Below are 23,195 nucleotides of genomic sequence, written 5' to 3' on the forward strand. Positions count from 1 at the left end.
GTGTACTTTTGAAACATGATCCTTGTCATTCATAATTTCAAAATTGTCCAAAGCGAAGAATTTTTTTCCATGAAAAGTAAGAAATTAAATATTAAAGAACAAAAGTAAGGAGACACGGTCTTGTAAGAGTATTCATACGAGTCCTAAGTGAATAACAACGTTGAGAAAACAAAATTGACAGGGGATGTCTCACAACAATAATAATGCTTAAATATTTTATAAGGGTCTGTGAGGTTGCGAGGGAGGTCCGAGGGGTTGGATCGCGGGGGACAGGATGATGCGGGTGTTTAGGAAAAGTTTCGTAACTTTTGTGGCTCGCCACTCCTCTCAGGAAACAACGGGGAAATTGAGTTGCCTTGCATTTGATTTTACGGATCCCATCACAGGGGTACGTCATTGTCAAATCGATTGGAAAAAAGGTAAATAAACATTACTGGGACTAAGCGATTAGGGATTGGAAATTAAATTTTACTAATCAGTATCCATCGTTAGTACTTGTTAATTAGTATTGTATAGAACACAAAGTCTAAGGTAGGTATATGCCGCTTGTAATACAAAACACATCAGTACGGTTTCTAAACCAGACCTTTACATGTATCGTCAAAATTATTTTTTAAGTTGTATATGTTTGACAATTTGTGCCTTATATGATTTTACACATTTGTGCGCTTGATATGCCTGGCAACTATACTATTATACAAAAAAAAAAAATACCTACCTAATGTTACCTACAAATATCGTCTTAACAAATTCTCTTGTCTATAATTTACCTGACTTCCCTTACACTATACAGCATTCTAATGTAATTTGTACCGTGACTTAACGGATACACGTTTCCTCCATTTCGGGTTGACGTTTATTGACTGTCTGCCGGTTTGGGGACAGTCGGTAGTGATACGACGAATACGAGAATAGACAAAACCTGACCTAGATATATCGAAACTAGTTAGCTGGATCTAACAAAAAAGAAACAGGTGATAAATACGGTAGATATCTAAAACTTAGCTATGGTGTTCTTTAATAAGCTAGCTCTAGTTATTCCGAATTAAAAAAAAAATATTAAATCTAAGAATGTGAAAATTTTAATACCAACAATGTGTTCATCAAAAATATTCCTATAACTGTTATCCGAAGCTCGTTGCTTAAGGCGAAGTATTTGATCGTAAAACCAAAGACGTATTATTATTCAGATCTTTGAAATCCAGTAAAATTTTACAGGGCCAGCGATTTCTTGATGTGTTTAATCATCTTAATTAACCGGAAAATTGGGAGAGCGCTTCCACTCCTCAGTGGAAGATTTTAAGGGCATTATCTGGGATTTATTATTATTTTACGCAGGGGATTTAATATTGTAGGAAAACATTTCAATATTCTTTTCTAACGACTGCTAATGATGTTTTTATAATGATTACATAAAGGTTATAAAATATATTTTCGGAGCCTTCGAAAATAAATAAATCTGTATTATACCCAGATGAGGTATAGGTGGGAAGGTGAAAGGGACTAGAATTTGCCTCCGTCACGCATCAGATATAATACTGAATTACTTTCACTTCAAGCCTGTCTTCTGTAAGGTCGTGGTATTGCACCAAACGAGCGGTGTTATTCGTGAAGCAGTGTTAGCGGACTCTACCACTATTGTACCTGAGCAAGCTTGAGGCGGCAACGGGAATATGAGTGTGGTGGAGGACTTGCGCCGGGCGACGGCGCAGCCCAGGGACTGTGGTTTGAAGCTGCGCAGTTGTTGCATAAAGTCGCTGCACTCCATGAGCGCGACGTCCGCGAAGTGCAGGTCGCACAGTATCTGATTCTTGAACCGACGAGCGCGTTTCTGTGAACATACAATACGATAAGTATCTAGTAAATTTTTGACGGAAATGGTGCAATAGATGGCTTTCAGCTGTAGACGCTGCCTAGGATGAACTGAAAACTTGCATTGAAAGGAAAGTTTTCCATCGAAGTTGATCAAGAAAAGTTGTGTCCAATTTTAGTGGTGGAATTATTCAAAGCGTAAATATATGCATAAGCTGGAAACGGAATGGATCAGTACCATTTTCTTTTGACACGAACACCTTATCCTTTTCTTCATAAAAGAAAACTTGTTCATTTTTTAATAGGAGTTTTTTTTATAATTTGCCTAAAACCCTTATATTTCCTTAATTTCTTCAATTCACTTCTTCAATGTTATATTTCAGCAAGGAAAATTTAAGATACAGTAGTATAGCAAAGTTCCAAACCCATAGGGATCTATTCATTACTGTATCCAAAAGTTACTATGAAAATACGACAGCAAAGTTTTGTGGTATTTTTTTTTCTTTTGTTATTATTACTAACATGCCAACATCACTTCTAAACCCGTGATATTTATACATACGAGTATCTTCTTAAATGTTAGAAAATGTTTTAGCCAAAGTGTACATTTATGTGGCCTATCAACGTAATTAATAAGATTTTTTTTATAATAATTATCTTAAAAAAATAATTTTTAAAGGAAACATTTTAAAGGAATGTAGATAGTGTAAAGCGCGAAGAATTATACCCCTTTGCTTACTCAAGGGTAGAATTTAATATAGTCTTTTGAACCCGACTGCGGTTACAAGAATTTATTTTCTTAACGTGTCTTGGCATATAAAGACCTTGGCTGAGATTTATACACACAACGCTCGCAAACAAATTTTACCTTAAGAGTTTACAGAGCAAGCTTTTCGTAAACATTTTGGTATCTCTTATTAATATTTAAGTGTTAATAATTTATTAAATAAGTAAATTAAACAATTTTGCTCTTAAATAATGTAGAAATAGTTTTTAACGTTCTTCATTTAAAATTTACTCATACGTACGAGAATGTAATTTTACCTAAACATTTGAGGAAATTGTTAATATATTTAAAACAAAGACGAACGACGATTTACTAAATTCAAAATTGTCAAAGACCATGACAGGGATGATGATATGTTTCATACAGAGATTTTAGTCTCAGAAACCCACTAGATAGAATTTTTTTTACAAGTGGAAAGCGCAGTACAAAATATTTGTAACAATATCAACTTGAGCATGGAACAAATTTATTTTTGCATATTGCAATAGCCGATTGATTTATTAACTCAACAGAAGATAGCTTTACAAAATAAAACCTATGACATTTTTAGCCTTCAATTATTTCTTAACCGCTATTGATTAAACACTCAAAGCGTTTACAGTTTAAATTGATTTTTTTTTCATATGAAATGGCCATCAAAAGACGTAATTGATTGATTTATTTCAAAGGCAATATTCTTTTATTCGGCTTCTCTGTGATACCCTCTTAATTAAATTCTCAATGACACAGAAACTCGTATCGATATCACTGAGTCTAATTTATTGATTTATTTCTTATTTAAGAACACTTAATCTACACTAAGGACCTCATTTAGCACTTAGAAACTCTAAACTCTACCAGTTATTGATGTTGTTTGCGGGACGTCCTGTATTGTATTCATCTATAGCTAATATAATACTGTTATTCTGGCCCAACTGTCAGATCTTATTAAGCATGCTAATCCAAGTAAGATTAATTAGAGTCCGAGTGAAAGCTCAGTTTGATTCGGTAGATTATAGTAAATCTGACAGGACCTGTTAAATATAATTTATACTAGTAACCATTTCTATAATTTATGTCAACACAAGAACCCAAAACAGTGTTTCAAATACTTTTTAGCTTAAACATAAGTCAAGCCTTTTATACTGTGACTTTACGGTTATTGAAACAATATTATTCGTAGGCTTGCCAAATGCAATCTTTACCAATAAATAATGAAGTATTTATACCTTGTGGTTATACATATTTATGGTGAAACATGTCACCACGGTGGAGTCAACAATATCAATCAGCGGCAGCCAAAGGGTTAAAACACGTTTTTATGTAAACAATGTCTTTTTGGAGTAATATTAGGTCCTTACATATGAAATTGGCGTTTTGTATGGGAGGGACAAAAAGTCGAATATTTTTTAATATAATATATTTAATTAATCAAAGTATGAACCATTATTTTCTATGCACTTTTGCCATCTCATAGGTAGTTCATTGATCCCTTTACTAAAAAAAACAGTCGGACGGGAATCAATAAAATCTTTGAAGGCGATTTGGACTGCCCCATCGGAGTTGAATTTTTTCCCTTGCAAGAAGTTATCCAAATTTCGAAAAAAATGGTAATCTGTTGGAGCAAGGTCCGGGGAGTACGGAGGATGTCTTAGACTTTCTAAGCTCTTCTAATTTAGTAGCCGTCTGTTGCGCAGTGTGTGGTCTAGCGTTGTCGTTAAGCAGCAGTGGCGTGGAGCGATTGACCAGCCTAGGTTGTTTAGCCGCTAGCTTTTCCATCATGGTTTGCAATTGCTGACAATAGACATCAGCCGTAATAGTCTGTCCAGATTTGAGAAAACTGTAATGAACAATACCGGCACTAGTCCACCAAACGCTTACAAGTAACTTTTTTGGGGTTAATTTTCGCCTGGGGCAGGATTTGGCTGGCTGGCCAGGATCCAACCATTGCGCTGAGCGCTTCCGTTTATCGTAAAGAACCCATTTTTCATCACAGGTAATGATTCGGTTTAAAATACCTTCATTATTGTGCCGGTTTAGTAATGTAACGCAACAGTCGACGCGCGTTTGCCGGTTTGCTTCAGTCAATTCGTGAGGTACCCACCTTTCAAGGTTTTTAATCTTCCCAATTTGCTTCAAGTGAATTAAAACAGTTTTATCACTAACATCGCAGCCTGCAGCTAACTCGGACGTGGTTTGCGATGGATCCGCTTCCACAATAGCCTTCAACTCTTCATTATCAACTTGAGTCTCAGGCCGTCCACGGGGCTTGTTCTGCAGATCGAAATTTCCAGAACGAAAACGTTGGAACCAAAAACGAACTGTGTTTTTTTTTGCAACTCGACCGCCATCATCGTCATTCACCCTTCGAGTCGTTTCCGCAGCACTAGTGCCACGGCGGAACTCGTACTCGTAAATAATGCGATATTTTAAGTTTTCCATTTTGTAAAATGAGTGACGTAAACAGAAGAAAATAAACAAATGAATGACGGTCATCGAACCACAAATACATGAGTCTATAGCTGTACAAATTTGAATTTGGAATTCCTTACCAAAGAGGAGAAATTCGTGATTAAAGTGGCCAGTACGAAAAAACGCCAATTTCATATGTAAGGACCTAATATATCTAAATGATACGATTTAAATAAAGAAAGCAAAAGGAAATTCTATTTAGTACGATATAAAATAAAAATAGAGATCATTCCAGTTTTCCTTGTAAACCTTTGCATTTGTATGTATCTCAGGTAATCGCTACGTTACGCGAACAAATTCAATTTCAACATAAAATGTTCGTGCCGGGTATTAGCCTCTACGAATGTCAATATTGTAGCTTGCGTGAAAAAAACAAGCAGGTGACTACACGTTCGGTTTAGTCTTTTTTTGATAATTTTTAAATTACTAGAATTTAATTGTTATTTATATTTTCGGTTGATACAATATGTACAAGTATGTTGGGCAATTTTGGGGCGGTATATTTTACCTTATTCGAGTAAGAAACAAGTTAGATGTTCTATTTCGTTTCATATGTTCGTCGAACGTAATCCTTTTATTGGAAAACTATAGTAATAAAAGCAAAGGTCGAAAGCTCAAGTTACTCAAGTAAGTCTAGGTAAATAAAGGACCTTAATATAATATAATCTACAATGAATTAATAAAATGGATAGCCTTTCTAGTTTAGAAGTTTCAACGAAAGATAAGTTTAAAACTAATAACGCACAAAATCGTTACCCTTAAATTGTATATAGTTTAATTAAATAACAAACGACAACAGTTTTAACAAAAAGCATGTATGTAAGAATAATAATGTTTCAGTACAAATTAAGAGAAAAAAAAATTGTTTTTGAGAGGGTGTGACTGAAAGAAGCATGTATTTTTTTGCTAATTATCTTCCATTGACACTTAAAAAACAAAATGTTGGATACATTATTATTTATTTTGTTACAAGCCCTTTCACCTAGGGAGGGTCGGCACAATGTTTATGTACCCATTAGTTTTCTATATTTCTATAGTTCCAACTCTGAAATAAATAAATTAAATAAAAGTCACTACTGCAAATTAGTTTGACTATATCCTTAAAGTATATGTAGAAATAGAATCCGTGTAAGATTCGCTAGGACCGTGTCAGCGGTTGCCGAATTGATTTGCGGACGAACGGTTTCTGTGGGATTCGATTGGAAATGTTTTGTGGCTTTGCGCTACACAACTTCTACACAGATTTGTAATAAAGTTATTTTATTTCTTTATACGTTTTATTATTTTTTAAATATAAATAAATTAATACTAAGACATTCATTCTATTTTATTGGATAAATAACTTGATAATAAAATGTATTTTTTAAACAGAAGAGAACAAAATGACGTGAGTACACATAACTTTGAGTTTTCATTTCCATATACATATTTTTATTGTTCCCATGCTCTTCAAAACAAAGATAATAATGTACATTTAGTACAGGGGTTTTAGCAATGGAAGCTAATGGTTAACTTGACGGTGTAGGTATTAAATTAAATGAATTAAAAACTAATTTCCCGCAAAACAGTTTACTAAAGATAGTTAGCGTAGCTCTATTATTCTGAAAAAGCGTCGTTATACGAGTAGATCTATCGCTACAAATAACTGATAGTTTTTGTCTTTAGTCACTAAACCTCGGCACACATAGTGGATTTGGTTTAGTGAAAAATACAAACATAGAAGACTAACTATCGCCTGTGACTCCGTACGCGCGGAATTGAAAAAAACTTAAAAAGTATTCTATATGTTTTTCAAGACTATGTGTTACATATATGTCAAATTTTATCAAGATCCATTGAGCCGTTCCGGAGATACCTTCTAACAGACATTCATCCATCTATCCATCTAAACTTTCGGGTTTACAATATTAGTAAGATTAAAATTTGATATATAGTAATAATATCAAATATTATATCGGCTTAGTTTATAAATCTTGTTAACATTACATTTACTTAAGTGGATTAATATAAAGAAAGGGTGACATAAAAGTAGCACTAACTTTTATAACAACTTTATCGTATAAAATGACAAAGAGAATTGTACTATAACAAAAAATGTCAACCCTCGTTTATTTTACTAATATTATAAATGCGAATGTTTAGATGGATGGATGGTTGTTTGTTTGTTTGAAGGTATCTCCGAAACGGCTCAAAGAATCTTGATAAATTTTGACACAGATGTAGAACATAGTCTGGAATTAAACATAGGCTACTAATTACGTTTTATATTAGGTCCTTACATATGAAATTGGCGTTTTTCGTACTGGCCACTTTAATCACGAATTTCTCCTCTTTGGTAAGGAATTGCAAATTCAAATTTGTACAGCTATAGACTCATGTATTTGTGGTTCGATGACCGTCATTCATTTGTTTTTTTCATCTGTTTTTTTCTGTTTGCGTCACTCATTTTACAAAATGGAAAACTTAAAATATCGCATTATTTACGAGTACGAGTTCCGCCGTGGCACTAGTGCTGCGGAAACGACTCGAAGGGTGAATGATGTGTATGGCGGTCGTGTTGCAAAAGAAAACACAGTTCGTTTTTGGTTTCAACGTTTTCGTTCTGGAAATTTCGATCTGCAGAACAAGCCCCGTGGATGGCCTGAGACTCAAGTTGATAATGAAGAGTTGAAGGCTATTGTGGAAGCGGATCCATCGCAAACCACGTCCGAGTTAGCTGCAGGCTGCGATGTTAGTGATAAAACTGTTTTAATTCACTTGAAGCAAATTGGGAAGATTAAAAAGCTTGAAAGGTGGGTACCTCACGAATTGACTGAAGCAAACCGGCAAACGCGCGTCGACTGTTGCGTTACATTACTAAACCGGCACAATAATGAATGTATTTTAAACCGAATCATTACCTGTGATGAAAAATGGGTTCTTTACGATAATCGTAAGCGCTCAGCGCAATGGTTGGATTCGGCCAGCCAGCCAAATCCTGCCCCAAGCGAAAATTATCCCCAAAAAAGTTACTTGTAAGCGTTTGGTGGACTAGTGCCGGTATTGTTCATTACAGTTTTCTCAAATCTGGCCAGACTATTACGGCTGATGTCTATTGTCAGCAATTGCAAACCATGATGGAAAAGCTAGCGGCTAAACAACCTAGGCTGGTCAATCGCTCCACGCCACTGCTGCTTCACGACAACGCTAGACCACACACTGCGCAACAGACGGCTACTAAATTAGAAGAGCTTCAATTGGAAAGTCTAAGACATCCTCCGTACTCCCCGGACCTTGCTCCAACAGATTACCATTTTTTTCGAAATTTGAATAACTTCTTGCAAGGGAAAAAATTCAACTCCGATGGGGCAGTCCAAATCACCTTCAAAGATTTTATTGATTCCCGTCCGACTGGTTTTTTTAGTAAAGGGATCAATTAACTACCTATGAGATGGCAAAAGTGCATAGAAAATAATGGTTCATACTTTGATTCATTAAATATATTATATTAAAAAATATTCGACTTTTTGTTCCTCCCATACAAAACGCCAATTTCATATGTAAGGACCTAATATTACGGCGACAGCTAATAAAATATAAATTAAAGTACTTAAGGAAATTTTGTAAAAAATAAAGTAGAGAAACCTTAAATGTTTTACGACACAGGAACACCTTTTGTTGTTGAAATAAATTAAATTTTCTCTTAACATTAACATTTAATGTAGGAGCGTAGGTACTAAGTTTCCTAAAAATATAATTTTTTAATACATAAGAAATTTATTTATTGCTTTGAAGAGTCTATGTTTGGCCATAACAGATAATATTATTTTATTTCCATATTGCAGAAAGAATACAAATATAATATAAGAAAGCAAGTCTCAAAAATGTTCCTTGAGCGTAGTTTGAAAATGTAATAATATCAAATAACCACTTGAACTGAAATCTATTTTGAAGAACACTCGACGTCACAGAAGACAATTTCACGATAGAGTACTTTAAGACACAAAGGATTATATGACGAGTGTTACGATTCAATAACCTTTCAATATATGATTTTTTATCTCTCTATTTTTTTAATGAATTATTATTACTATAACTAGAGCTGGTCGTGTCTTGTAGAATTAAGTGCTATGGACATACAGGAGTATACAGTACAGTGAAAAATGTAGAGTGAACAACTCTTTAAATAAATAATGCAAAAGTTTTAATGTGCTAGCTCCAGAAAGCAATTTAGTATTTCAAGGCGTCCTAATTATATGAGTAGGTAATAATTAGCGTTGGACCCAACATGTGTTTATGTTCTTAATTCAGTTAATGCTATTAATGAGGAATTCATATTTCTGTTCAATTTATTAATGAGATATTAACTGAATTATTGGGAAAATATCAACATTTTCAAATTAATAATTTTCGGTATATTTTTAGCATGTCCATTCATCCATACTAACATATAGACTAGCGAAATTGAAGTACATAAAGTAAATAAAATAACATAAGATAAAAAAAAAAACTTTCAAACCGCACTAACGTATTTTCCAGAATATTAAGTTTTGATTCGCCTACATTACTTACATTATATTGATGACAAAAGGAAGCTGCGAATTTATTTGTTCCCAAATCCAATAATTTCAGCTGTTTATTGATAGATAGCTAATTTTTTTAAAGACTTACCTGATTTGGTCCGGTGAGATTCAGCCCGCAGGAGTTGCAACGAAGACATTCCTCGTGGTAATGGTTGTTGTCATACAGTGGAGACGGTTCTGAAAACATATACTATTTGTAGAACTATTCCCCCTTATAATATAATCCGATCATATTATAATAAATATCAAGATAAAACAAGACAGTTTAAAATTAAAAGAAATCTTCTTTATGTCTTTTTTGGATTGTCCAATTTTGAACATACCGACAAGAAAACCCTAAAGAAATTATTAAGTAACAAATATTTTCCACAAAATTCTGAAGGTGCATTGAAATTAATACGCGATTTAGATTAATCGACGATTATTGTATATACAGGATATAATAAAGTCGTGTAGGAGACTGTACTTTTAAAATTAAGTTGCATAAATTATTATTTTTTAATTTTGGTATGGACATACTCCGTAAAACCTTGACCTATTTATTTGTAGATGATAAAAGATTTTCTTTTCGCACACAAGGACAATATTGAATGAATAACATTTCATAGGTACAAAAACGATCAGTGTGGAAGTATGATGGATGACGTAATCGATCTGAAAATACCTTTGCGTCGTAGGCGGGACCCTGATAGCGAGTCCTTTGTGAAAGAAAACCTTGTAAATATATCAAGAACAAAACTATACCCACAACACTACAATGAAATGAGAAGATATAAGAAGAAAATAAGAGATAAAATATTTCTAGCATACTTATTTAAATACTTCACTAATATGACACATATTTTTCATTCGGCTAAAGCGGGAATAGCGAACCTTTACGATTCTAAGGTGCTGAAATCGTGCCATCAACTTTGACTTTGTGATTATTGGGATCATTCCGTAGCAAAGGAGTTGCATTCGCTCCTCATATTATACCTTGTTATAATTTTTTTTGTAGTGCATAGATAATTATGTGGCACGCCTGTCAGTTCGCTATTTCAGGGCTAAAGCTTTATAGGCCTTTTATATCGTCCTGTTCTATTTTTCTTAAGAATGTATCGGGTGGATTTAACGGTGTGTCTCGACAGACGAAACTTTTCAAAATATATGTGTCATCACTTTAATTCTCTAAGAAAGAACAGAGATAACGATATGCTTTGTGCAGTTGTTTGGACAGAGGAATCTTACGGTTAATTCGTCTAACATGTTCAATCCAGGTTTTTAGTAAACAGAAATTGGGCAATAATTTGATATTATTTAACTTATGAACTGCATTTTCATTTACAACGTTTTAAAGTTAAGCTTGTTTTTACTGTTGAAATATATTGAATTCAATAAAAAAATACCATGTGGTGTATGTCTGAGCCAAGTCAACTAACTACTGGGGAAAGTGAAAGCGTTTTTTTTTATTTGGATTAATGCCAAAGGCAATGTTGTCGTTGCTTGGATGAATGCCAGCCAAGTTTTAAAATGAAATTTTAAAAGGTTAAACACTTTTTTGAACGTTTAGTTAAATAGTTAAAGTTATTGTTTGTAATTTTTTTTGTAGGACCTTTCAAATTAGTATTACTAGCATAACGAGGATTTTCGCAAACAAAATTGGCTACATAAGCCACATGCGAGCACACCAACGTCAAAACCGGAGCTGAAGTCAGTCGCCGTGGCCGATATCGGCCGGGATTACATCATCATCATCATCACTAGCATATTTAATATTATATTGCAAACTGACGACAAGTTGGGACCAAAACGATATTACGAGTTGTCGAAGTTCAAACGTTAAATTGTAAACTGACAATATTTATATTTAGCTGGAAAATCGAAAATACATTTGTTACACTATAAACGATTTTCTTATTAGACATATGATTTATTTATTACATAGCGAAAGTACTTAATTGGAAAATAGGGCGTAATTAATATGATCGTAATGGCAGCAGTAAATTTGCTAGAAAACAGGTATTTTACCGTTTTTACGACGAGAACTTAATATCGCCGGCAATATAATATTAATGATACGGGGCCCGACAACATGAATTTCATTTTTATTGCTAACATTTATTATTTTTTTAGGGATCCGTAATCTGCATAACATAAAATTCACATAAAATGTATGATAAGGGATTCTGTTATATCTATTATCGTTAGTACTTTATTTATTAAACTTGAATATTATTTTATAGAACATAGTTATTTGAAAGCTTATTGGAATATTCAAATTACTAATTATTTACGTAATTTCAATGTGAAAAATAAAGAATACATAATTTTACTAAAGTAATATTTATCAATATTCAAACATTTCAATCATTTAATAAAATTTCTAATCTACACTGGTTATATTTTATTTATTATAGCTCGATAAGCCTCTGTTAATATCGTTTAATATTAATTATTATCTTAATGTACTCAAACAAAGCGATATTATGTATCACTCTATTCAGAGATACCTCTCATTCATTCCCTTTGAGTTTCACTTACCATCATGTGCCACTGGTCTTGTTTATACACATTCCATGTCCATGTACTATGAGATTTTTAACATTAGAATTATTATTATTATATATATAGTCCGGAATCTTAGAACAACATTAGTCTTATGTCACACCTTAACACTGATCAGACGTCAAAGACTCACGACACCAGTTAGCCAAAAGGTGGAATAATTACATCAAAAATACAATTTACAAGTCATTATTTAAATAAAAAAGCGCGACTTTTTATTCGTTGGGGTAACATTTATTGACGATTCGTTGTAATATTAGAGGGACGATTTATTCACGATTTTTTATTATGTTAATACACGTTCGATGTCAATGTGAAATATTGGAGGTTATTCGTTGTGTACGGCACGTCAGTTTCGTTTTAGTAAACATGGCAGCGTAAGGCAACAGATGAGGGCGCGGGCGGTCGAGCCTGCGCCGGGGCTCGCTCATCTCATCTCGATAAGAGCTCCGCGCGGTCGCGTTTGCAAATGCCGACAGAACAAACTCAAACTGAGGGCGCCACTGGCACACAAAAAAGTTCTTCTATGGTCTCCGTCGATAAAACAGCACGTTCAGGGCACCATCAGAAAGAGACACCGAAACTACGAGCGAATCGATTGGCTGTGGAAAAGGGGCGGGGAGCGAGCACGTGGTGTCTCTTTTGTTACTAGCTTGTAGGCTCTGTGCTTTTGTAAAGCTCGCGCTCTACGAAAGTTTAGCGTAGAGCTATTGTTTACAATGTTGCTCATTCTGACACCTCGTTTTTGTAATTGTTTTCTATTTTAGTAACTCTTCAATTTTTAATATTGATATGATTTTGTAAGAGAAAACATTACGTATTTAATTAAATTAATTTAAAGTACAAATATGTATTGCTATTATCTCCTACATTATTCGTCTTTCATGCAACATTTACTATTGTAAGGAGCATAACATTTTAATTTGATATTTCTTTAATACTTCGAATTATACAATATTCGAGAAGTCGCGAATAAATTTGTTGGAATATAATTTTCAGTCAAAAATTATAAATAGAATTAAAAGCCAAGAATTACTGACCTGTCTGTGTACTTGAATCGAAAAACGTACTAGTAGTCTCGACGGTCATGGTGCCGATGGTGCCGTCCAGTATCTGAGTGGACGAGTCGCGGCGGCCTCGGGCGCGCATGCAAGCGTCGTCGCTCTGAGAACTTTGCCGTCTGAAGTTGCGGCAACGAATCATTTCCTCGGTGGTCGATTGTCGGCGGAAGCCGCGAGCTATTAATATTTCCTCCGTAGTCGATTGCCTTCGGAATATAGTTCGTTCAGGAGGGCGAGCGCATGGGCTGGGGTCGCGGCTCGAGCACGAGCTGGACTCGGGACTGCGGGCGCGACCCATGCGGGCGCACGACGCCTGCCGCCGGAGCCGGCTGCGACGTCGGGCTGCAGACGGGCTCAGTTCGCCACCCCCGGCCCGGTCGGGGCTGAGCTGATTGCGTTCCCGACGAGGCCGCGCTGCCGAATCGGGGCTCAAAGAATCTCTCCTTGCGCGACCTTCATCATCGGGACCCAAAGAAGGACCTGAATCACGACGCCTGGTACCAGGCGGACCGATAGGGTCATCAAAAGCGGTCGCCTGCCTTTGCAAACGACCCAGTCTTCGTTCTGGACTGGCTGCCGCTCTAGAATCTCTACGAGCGCGTCCACATTGCGTTGTCGAATCTCTTCGACCCCCCATATTAGGAGGCGACTTTCCGCTGGGAGTGGCCTGAGTCCCTTGACTCGTAGATGGCGTAATCTGAGAAGCTTGTGTAGTTTGCATAGCGCTGACGGCGGGAGTCGTCGGAGACGTCGGCGATGGGGTTACAGCAGACGTAATTATTGTCGGCATCGTCATAGGTTGGCATTCACCATCTGAGCGACTGGGTTCATGAACGGCGACTATCGTCACCGACGGTGGCTGCGTTGACGGTCCGGGGTCAGAGGACGCGTCCACAAAGGATGGCGGGGCGAGCGTGGGCGGGGAGGCTCGTCGCTTTTTATGAGTTGCTATAATACGTGGCGGTGGTACTGCCACGGAGTCACGTCTGTGGTGACGATGCCCATCAACTGAGTCTCTGCGATCCTTTTCATCTCCGGAGCTCCGTCTCTTAAAGCGGCGGTCCCTCGAAGGTACGATAGTTGTAGAATCTTTCCGTTCCCATGATGGTGGAAAATCTGCTCGAAAATCTTGGGGTGCAGCTTTAGAATCGCGGCGTTTCGATGCCATTGATTTTATTCCGGAGTCCGCCGAGGAGTCTCTCCGGCGTCGAGGCGGAGGCTCGTGGCGGGCCCATGGCAGGGAGCGCGCCAAGTCCGCGAGGGTTTCACGTCTAGATAGAGGTGCTCTCTGCCGCCGCGGCTGGCTGCCACCGCCGCCCCACTCGCGCAATATATCTGTGAGTTGAGCCAGTGAAGACCGGCGACGACGGGGTCCACCTAGAAGCCCAATTTTACTTTTATAGAATAAGATTTTTTTTTTTGTTTTCTAATAATATTGCAATTGTATCTATCAGACATTTACCTCGTGGTTGATCGGCGACATCTGGTTCTGGCGGGGACAAACAGGAGACCTGCGCTGCAGAGTCCCTGCGGCTGCCGAGGCGTTGCCTCAGCGTGGATTCCTCTAGCGTGGAGCGTGTCAGCTCGTCCCAACCATTTCCTCCGGCCCACACCAGACCCACTTGATGGGACAGAATCGGCAAATTGCATACGAAACATATTGCTGTCATCGTCCTGGTAAACAAACAAAACCATATTAAAATATGACAGCACATGTTGAGATTTCAAATACGTAACTAACAGTTGATTTTAGCAACTCACGCTTTATTGTTACGAAAGTACGTGTAAGGGTACATGTCTGTAGTCGGCAGTGGGCTGCGATGTGTTTCGTGTTCAAAGCGTAAAGCCGCATATCACGCCCTTGTTTTCGCATCACCGAACTGATAACTGAACTAGTTGCTCGATATTAAGTAATAACCGCTCCCATTCTCGTCTACTTAATATATCATATTATCAATAGACGACTGGCGCGACTCGAATATCATTCCATAGGTACATTACTGCTAAATATTGAATAATCATACTTAAATGACATTTACTAATTTTAAGAAATCAATGATATGGCAAATTTTTGCCATATATAGAAATATCTAGATGGTCATTTGATATTGTTTTCCTCTCTATGCGTTTCTCTATTCTTGAGCTGTTTGCAAATACAATATTGCATATCTTAAATGCAATATTTTAGTTCATGTCATATGGTTATTTTGTAGCTATAAAAGGTTATTTTGTGACGTTGAAATGATAAAGCATATCACTTTGCAGATGAGTGATTTCCAATCTTTCGTACGACTAGAAATTATTTGATTGTACACAAATCAATAAATTTGTTGAAATGGAAATCAAACAGGCTCATTCGTAGAGAAATAACATGTTCAGTGAAATCATCGTAGCAATTTGTATTGTACGTTGCAAATATTTTTAACAAAGCTATTTTTGTTTAAAATTAAGCGGACTTTTTTTTCTTAAAATACTGTAACTGTAATAAGTTGTTCCTTAAAACTTTATTATTTATACAATTGTGTTAAAAATCGAATAAAATGTATATAAAATGTACAGATATCTATATCTTATCAATAACTAAAACTCTTTTACTAAGTATTCAAAATAATTACTACTAATTTGATTTTACTTTTAAATTGGTGTTGTTGAAATAATCTACTGAATAACTGTCTGTATTCTAAGTGCAAAGTGCAAATGTAACTTTTTTTTTTCTGAACTCACCTTCTATTTAATGACCAAATGAAAAATTACAATACAAAAAATGTGTGTGATAAACATGTTTCCTGTGTGTTTAATGAAACAGTTCAATATGAGACGAAAAAAAAATTAGGATAAAAAAAGCAAAATTAATTAATCTTGCGGTAGCCATACTTTAATTTGTTTCGGATTAGAAAAATGACAGTTTAGCAACTGCCGATAGATGGCGTAAATATAACTTCATAATAGAATACGTGACATGAGTTCACTAGTGATGCAACGGAAGTGTCTTAGCGGAACCAGAAACGGAAACAGATGTTAAAAATAAATTTTAGCGGAAACGGAAACGGAAACGGATGCGGAAACAGAAGTGTAAATAATATGAAAAAATGATATGATCACTTCGGTGTTCGCGCCGCTCGTTTGCCCCCTTCTCATATATAAAAAAAAAACATATTTACAAATATACCTAGTCAGGTCATAAATTCCGTCACATGCTTAATATAAAATAACTTGAAAGTTTACTCCAGCAAGATATTACGCGCTTAAATTCACGAAAAAGTACGTAAACAAACAAATGCGACAAGTGCCGAAAAGCCGCGCGCGGACTGCGCGTCTCGCGCCACGCATTTTCAACTCTCAGCCGTCGTTAAGTTCCGTTTATATTTCCGTTATAAAAGTTGCGGAAATAGAAACAGAAACGGATGTTGAAAACTTCCGCACTTGCGGAAACGGAAACAGAGGTCCGTTGCATCACTAGAGTTCACTTAGTGTTAGGGATTTGAAAGAAAAAAGTAGCAAAGCTAACTTAAAAGCTCCTAGCGACATCTATAAAAAATAATGCAGTTTACGGTGTTTTAACGGGAAAATAAAATTTGTGAGCATGCTAGGTTATTATCGGGGACCTGTAATGACGCAGCCGAGGTGAAGGGGATTGAGGCATGACGAAAGCCGGGGCATTGGGGGCGGGGCGCTAACTCAGGAATATGCCGACACAGAATATCACATCAAATATTTTCAACATCTGAAACAATCAGTAAATTAATACAATTAGTAAAAATAAAGCAAACTACAAAAAAAAAGATTTTAAAAGTCATACAAAAATAGATCCGTGTACGACAACCATCAGTAATGTGTGTCATTGTGTTTGAGTAAAAGGTACATTTTTAATTTTGTAATTCTTGGTTTGTCGTGATTAAATCTATGCGTATAATAAAGCGTTTTACATAATTATCCTAAGTAGGAAAAATCATCCACGAAAACTCCGTGGAAATAAAAAATTCGTAGATTTGAGTGACATCTCTGGAAAAGCTCTTGTGGTAATACGAATTGTTATTATCCGCTAGATGGCAGCACCTATGCAATAGAAATCTTTTGAAGCTTTTACTATTTTGTCGAAGTTATCTAAGTTGTGTCCTAGATGGCGCTTTGCTGTAGTATTATAAAAACTTTACTTGGTTACATTATCATCTTTGTATTATTTGATTTATTAAGTTTCTTTTTGTGCGTGTTGACGTTATGTATAACCGTGAGTTTCCACTGCTCCGAAACACTAGTACAAGATCATATCGTTTTCCCATTTTTTAAACAGAAGGACAGGACAGACAGACAGTATGTTAGTTTTAAAATACGTGTTTCGGAAGTAATCATAATGAGATAATTTAAATATAGCACAAGTAATAGGAAATTATATTATTTCAAGAATCATTTTAAATTCACATTTGTAATTTGAAATTATAATTTTTCTTAATTTCATTTACGTAGTCCACAAACTCTGGTTTTTACATTGAATGCTTTGTTTGGCGAATACAAAAAAAAGCAAATAAAAGCCTTAAAGAGACAACGGACCGTAATATTTATGTTATTTCCATTGCCGTAAATTGTTTATTTTAAAAAGGGCTTCGAACAAACGAGGAATGTTGTTCAATTTAGATTGAGTTTTGATTGATGGGGACGAGCAAACTTTGAAATGGATTTTGGCCGAAGGTCGCAGTGCAATAAATACAATGTTCAAATATTTCTGCTATCTACCATTGTAGGCCTGTATTGACGTAATGATCATGCCTAAGCTAAAGCGATCTAGCGCTTTTCAAAGCAAGTGTTAATTTTGTAAACAAAGCCAATCTTTTATACTAAACTAATAAAAATGCGTAAATTCCCAAACTTTAAATCGTATGAAGGAATATTAATTTTGTGTTGGAATAAAACAAATTATAACTAGTTTTACAAATTTATATCGTAGTTAAAAAATACAGGCACGTAAACGCTTAAAAACTTTATTCAACTTTTACAACTTTATTACAGAGTTCGTCGAATAACATAGACGTCTCGACGATCTCTGTATTTTCAAAGGGAATAAAAAGGGATATGTTTTATATATGTGTTTGGGAAATTGAAATTCATGGTATAAACTTAGCTCGAAGCCCAAACTTCGACAACAATCCTTTTATTTTAAACATCGGAATATGCTAGTTTAAATTGAAATCGGTATCCTGTGATCCGAGCTGACTGCTCACAGTAACAGAATAGAATACTGCTTAACAAGCGAACTTCATTCAAGATTCATATCGGGTTACACGGCTTCGATGCCTCGTGTAGCTACTACCCATTGTTAACTCGACTGCAATTTTGGTTACGAAATACAGTGTAAGCTTACTTAGTTCTTTTGTTATTCTTAAAAAAAAATACATTTTTCGAATATTTAGAATAATGTTACTTAATTATTTTTAAGTAATCCAATCTAAAACTTTTTGGACTTAAAAGGACGAATAGTTAATTGAATTGTACGTTATTAATCGTATTTTTTTTTAAATTTCATAGTGGAACATAAATAACTGTTATGTATATGCAACCACAAAAACCGTGACCTCTCAACATTTAACTACACAATTTTTTTTCACAGCAATTATTTTGTCGTCCGCGACTCCGTCCGCGCGGCTTGAAATTAAAGTTATAAGTAGCCTATGTGTTCTTTCAGACTATGTTCTACACCTGTGCTAAATTTCATCAAGATCCGTTCAGCCATTCCGGAGATATCTTCAAACAAACATCCATCTAAACTTTCGCATTTATAATATTAGTTATTTAAGATCAACATGTGGAAATTTTATTATGTATTTTAAAAAAAACTCGCACATTAACTTTGAAAAAACTAACTTTACTTTTGGTATGATAAAAGTTTGTTGAAACAATACGCGAAATTAATTGCATCAAAGGGGATGTCGCTTGTATGCATTAAAAGGAATACAAGTAAAATTTGCCCCTTACCCCTCTTATTTGCTGAGTGCAGTTCCATTAGGTTCGTTTTAATTTTTTGTTCGTATTTTAGAGTGAACAAAGCACATCTTTTGTCTTTCTAAATGAATTCTATGAACTCTAGATTATTTTATGTATTGTACTGCGTTTTATTTATTTATTTATTTATTTATTTATTCTTTAGCACTTTTATAAGTACAAGGAGGACTTAATGCCTAAAGGCATTCTCTACCAGTCATCCGGTATATGAGAGGAAAGTATAATTATGTGCAGGGCAGATATGAATTGAAGATACAATTTTACTAATACAATATTATGTAATACAGTAATATATTAGAAATAAATAAGTATAAATAAAATATTGTATATAATATTAATAAAACATTGTACATGTAGAAGAAAAAGAATAAGATAAATAAAAACACTAGATTAATAAGTACAATAATAAGCGATAACAGCGAGAAGGCTACTTATGAATGGAGTCTCATAACATAATGATGCCGAATCAGACGCTTGAAAATAATTTTGGAGGAGGCTCTTTTAATGTTAGGTGAAAGATCGTTCCACAGTCTAACAGCTGTCACAGAGAAGGATTTATCCAAGAAGGACGAGTGATGAATAGGCGCGGATAGTGAGAGATTATCAGAGGACCGAAGAGAAAGCTCGTGATTTTCACACAGAAATTTGAAGAAGTCTTTTAAATAAGTGGGGTAATTTGCATCATTTAATACAGAGTAAAGAGTGCAGAGAATACGAACGTTCCTACGTTCTCTGATGGGCAGCCATTTTAGTTTTGATCGGAAATCCGACACATGATCGAACTTGCGAAGACCATAAATATATCGTATGCAGTTATTAAGTAGTCTATCCAGCTTATTCAGTAAGTCGGTATTTAGATCAATAAAACAAACGTCGGCATAATCAATAATGGGAAGAAGAAGGGAATTTACTAAAGTAAGCTTTGTTTTGACGGGGAGGAAGTGTTTAAATCGGATGATAGAATGGAGAGATGCATAGAATTTGCGACAAATTTCTTTGACATGGGCTGACCATCGCAGCTCGGAGTCAATAATGACACCCAGATCCTTGACTGTGCTCGTAAACGGGATGACACAACCGTTGAGTGAAAGGGACGGGATGTCATCAGTAATGATTTTAGTTAACTGGCGGGAACTACCTATTAAGATTGCTTGGCATTTGTGTGGGTTAATTACGATGCCGTATGCTTCAGACCACTTTTGGAGACGAGACAGGTCATTATTCAGTGATAATATAGCAGAATTTAGGTCATTGACTGATGCAGCACTATATAATTGAAGGTCATCAGCATACATGTGGTAATTACTTTTGAGATGAGGGGAAAGCAGATTTATAAAGAGAGAAAAAAGGAGAGGGGACAGTAATCCGCCCTGGGGGACGCCCGTGTCCACTTCAAGCCAGTCGGATATAGTCTGACCGCATCGAACAGCTTGACTGCGACCACGCAGATATGAACTGAACCAGTCAATGGAGAAGGGAGAGAAATACAGCTGGCTTAAAAGAGCTAGAAGGAGATCGTGGTCGACAGCATTGAAGGCGTTACTGAAATCAACAAGGACAAGCACTGTTATCATTTTAAGTTCCATGTTGGAACGAATATCCTCAGTAATTTTTAATAAAGCTGTTGTAGTACTGTGACCTTTGCGGAAACCGGACTGGAAGGGATTAAATACTTTGGCATTAGTGAGGAAGTCATTGATTTGAGTGAGGGCAACTGATTCTATGATTTTGGAAAGAAAAGGCAGAATTGATATAGGTCTGTACTCGCTAGGTAGAATGGGGTTAGGTGTTTTAGGGAGTGGTATCACATGGGCTTTACGCCATAGTGCTGGAAAGGTACTAGACGTGAGGGAGAAATTTACAATATGTGTGATAATAGGTAGTACTTGGTCAATAATGTGCATCAACATGACCCGTCCAATGTCGTCGCATCCCACAGCTTTGGTTTTTAGGGAGTTAAATACTTTTCTGATACAGTCTTCACTAGCTGGCGCAAAATAGAAAGGAGTCGAAATAGAAGGGGTTTGTATAGATTTAATTTCATTGAGGGTGTCGGATTTCATTGATGGGGAAATTTTAGAAATGTTAGTGAAGTGGGAATTTAAGGTATTGCAATCAATATTAATTTTACTATCCGTAGGCAATTGCTGACCTACTCCGAGAGACCTCAAAAATTTCCACAAAGCAGCGGGAGAAGAAGTTTCAATCTGCTGGTTAATATATCGACGTTTAGCGTTACGAATAAGCTTATTGCAAAGATTACGGATAACTTTATACGAAGACCAGTTCAGTTCGTTCCTTTCGCGTTTGAATATGCGGAAAGCCCTATCTCTTTTCTTCATCACGTTACGTATGGTTTCATTAAACCAAGGTGACGGTGGGTGCTTCAATTTGACAGTATGAACTGGCGCATGTTTATCATAAAGTTGAATAATAATAATACATATACAACATATTTAATTTGAAAAACATATGGCAACGGTATAGTTGAGGCAGATTTTACGTAGAAACTATATATTTGATTCTCTGTGACGAATGAAGTCATTAATTTTAAAACATATGCGGAGTTTCTGGTGAGATACATATAACTTAATGAAAAAACATAACAAGGCCATCTCGGATCACCGAGAACACTCCCAGAGATCACCGACAACATCAAGGGCTTGCTGGGATTTTTTGTAGAGTTAGGTTGGCCGGAGTGAATCCAGATCCTGCTCACACGCAAAATACGCGCCAGCCGTGGAGTTGCGGAAATCGAGCCCTTACAACTAACTAAACATAACAGGACTTCTGACCAGAGAATATTGAACAGAATTAGAGAAACAAGCTGTATTTAAAAGTAGTAAGCCATTATAAAGATAGCATTCCTCTTTATATTATAATATACATACATTCTGTGCATTACAGAATAATAATTTTTAAACGATTTTGTGAATATGTTATTGAGTAGGTAGTGTCTACATTAGTTTCTTTGCTACAAAATATGAATAGTTCTCTTTTTACCCGACTTCAAAAAGAAGGAGGTTATCAATTCGACTGTATTTTTTTTATGTGTGTTACCTCGAAATTCCGCCCCTGGTGGTCCGATTTTTAAAATATGAAGAATGATACAAAGGAAGGAAACCTGCAAAATAATTACTTAGAAGAGGCTTTTCCTTTTTTGAAGGACTTTGAAAGTAAGCTGATTACAGTTTTGTACTTTCGTTTGCGCCGCGCTCAATTATAAGTTTAAATTCATGATGTGCTTGTACATTTTATAAGCCTTTTTTATGTTTTACATACACTAAAATATTCAAAATTACAGCTATACTTGATGTGGCGTAGACTTTTCCTAAGTAACTCGCAGAGCTGACATAGATGTGGTAAAATGTCTTTGTTTTGGCTCCAGTTGGATTAAATTACATAATATATATATATACACACTAGCTGTCACCCGCGACTCCGTCCGCACGCAGTTAAAAAAATGGGGGGGGGGGGGGTATGAAAAATAGATGTTGGCCGATTCTCAGACCTACTGAATATGCTCACAAAATTTCATGAGAATCGGTCAAGCCGTTTCGGAGGAGTACGGTGACGAAAACTGTGACACGAGAATTTTATATATTAGATATATTAAACAAAAACTATATGTAAGTTGTTAGTCAGTATGTGTGTGTTGGTGCATGTGTGACGTCATTACATATTTCATTGTCTTTTGCTTATGGGGTAATTTAAAAAGTTTTTTTTGTTAAAATTATCATCAAATAATAAAATACTTACATTGCTAAAAAGGTAATACTTACATTTTGAAGAAAATATATTTTCCAATCCTTTTTTCTGATTATTATAGCTTGAAATAACATCTGAAACAATACAAGTTATAATTTAAAAAAAAAATTAAGAATACATTTTTTTTTGGTTTTCATTTTTATCTTTGGGTTAAAATGTTTCTGTAGATAATAATTCAGTCTGTCTAAAGGATAAAGACGGGCTATTTCTTTGATT

The 23,195-nt window shown here is 35.6% G+C and overlaps 1 protein-coding gene across 1 annotated transcript in view; it reads right to left on the reverse strand.

The window, feature by feature from the left end:
- Nucleotides 1-16,860, reverse strand: part of LOC106710693 — a 46,862-nt gene extending 30,002 nt beyond the window's left edge. The window contains exons 1-5 of the mRNA XM_045680864.1: nucleotides 16,823-16,860; nucleotides 14,680-14,891; nucleotides 13,197-14,594; nucleotides 9,701-9,789; nucleotides 1,645-1,831 (exon numbers count right to left, since the gene is read on the reverse strand). Of these exons, the coding sequence (XP_045536820.1) occupies nucleotides 1,645-1,831; nucleotides 9,701-9,789; nucleotides 13,197-14,594; nucleotides 14,680-14,891; nucleotides 16,823-16,860 (1,924 nt within the window). The remainder of the gene's footprint in view (nucleotides 1-1,644; nucleotides 1,832-9,700; nucleotides 9,790-13,196; nucleotides 14,595-14,679; nucleotides 14,892-16,822) is intronic.
- Between the last annotated feature and the right edge of the window lie 6,335 nt (nucleotides 16,861-23,195).

Source organism: Papilio machaon, chromosome 14 (assembly GCF_912999745.1).
Source record: "Papilio machaon chromosome 14, ilPapMach1.1, whole genome shotgun sequence".
Lineage (NCBI taxonomy): Eukaryota > Metazoa > Arthropoda > Insecta > Lepidoptera > Papilionidae > Papilio > Papilio machaon.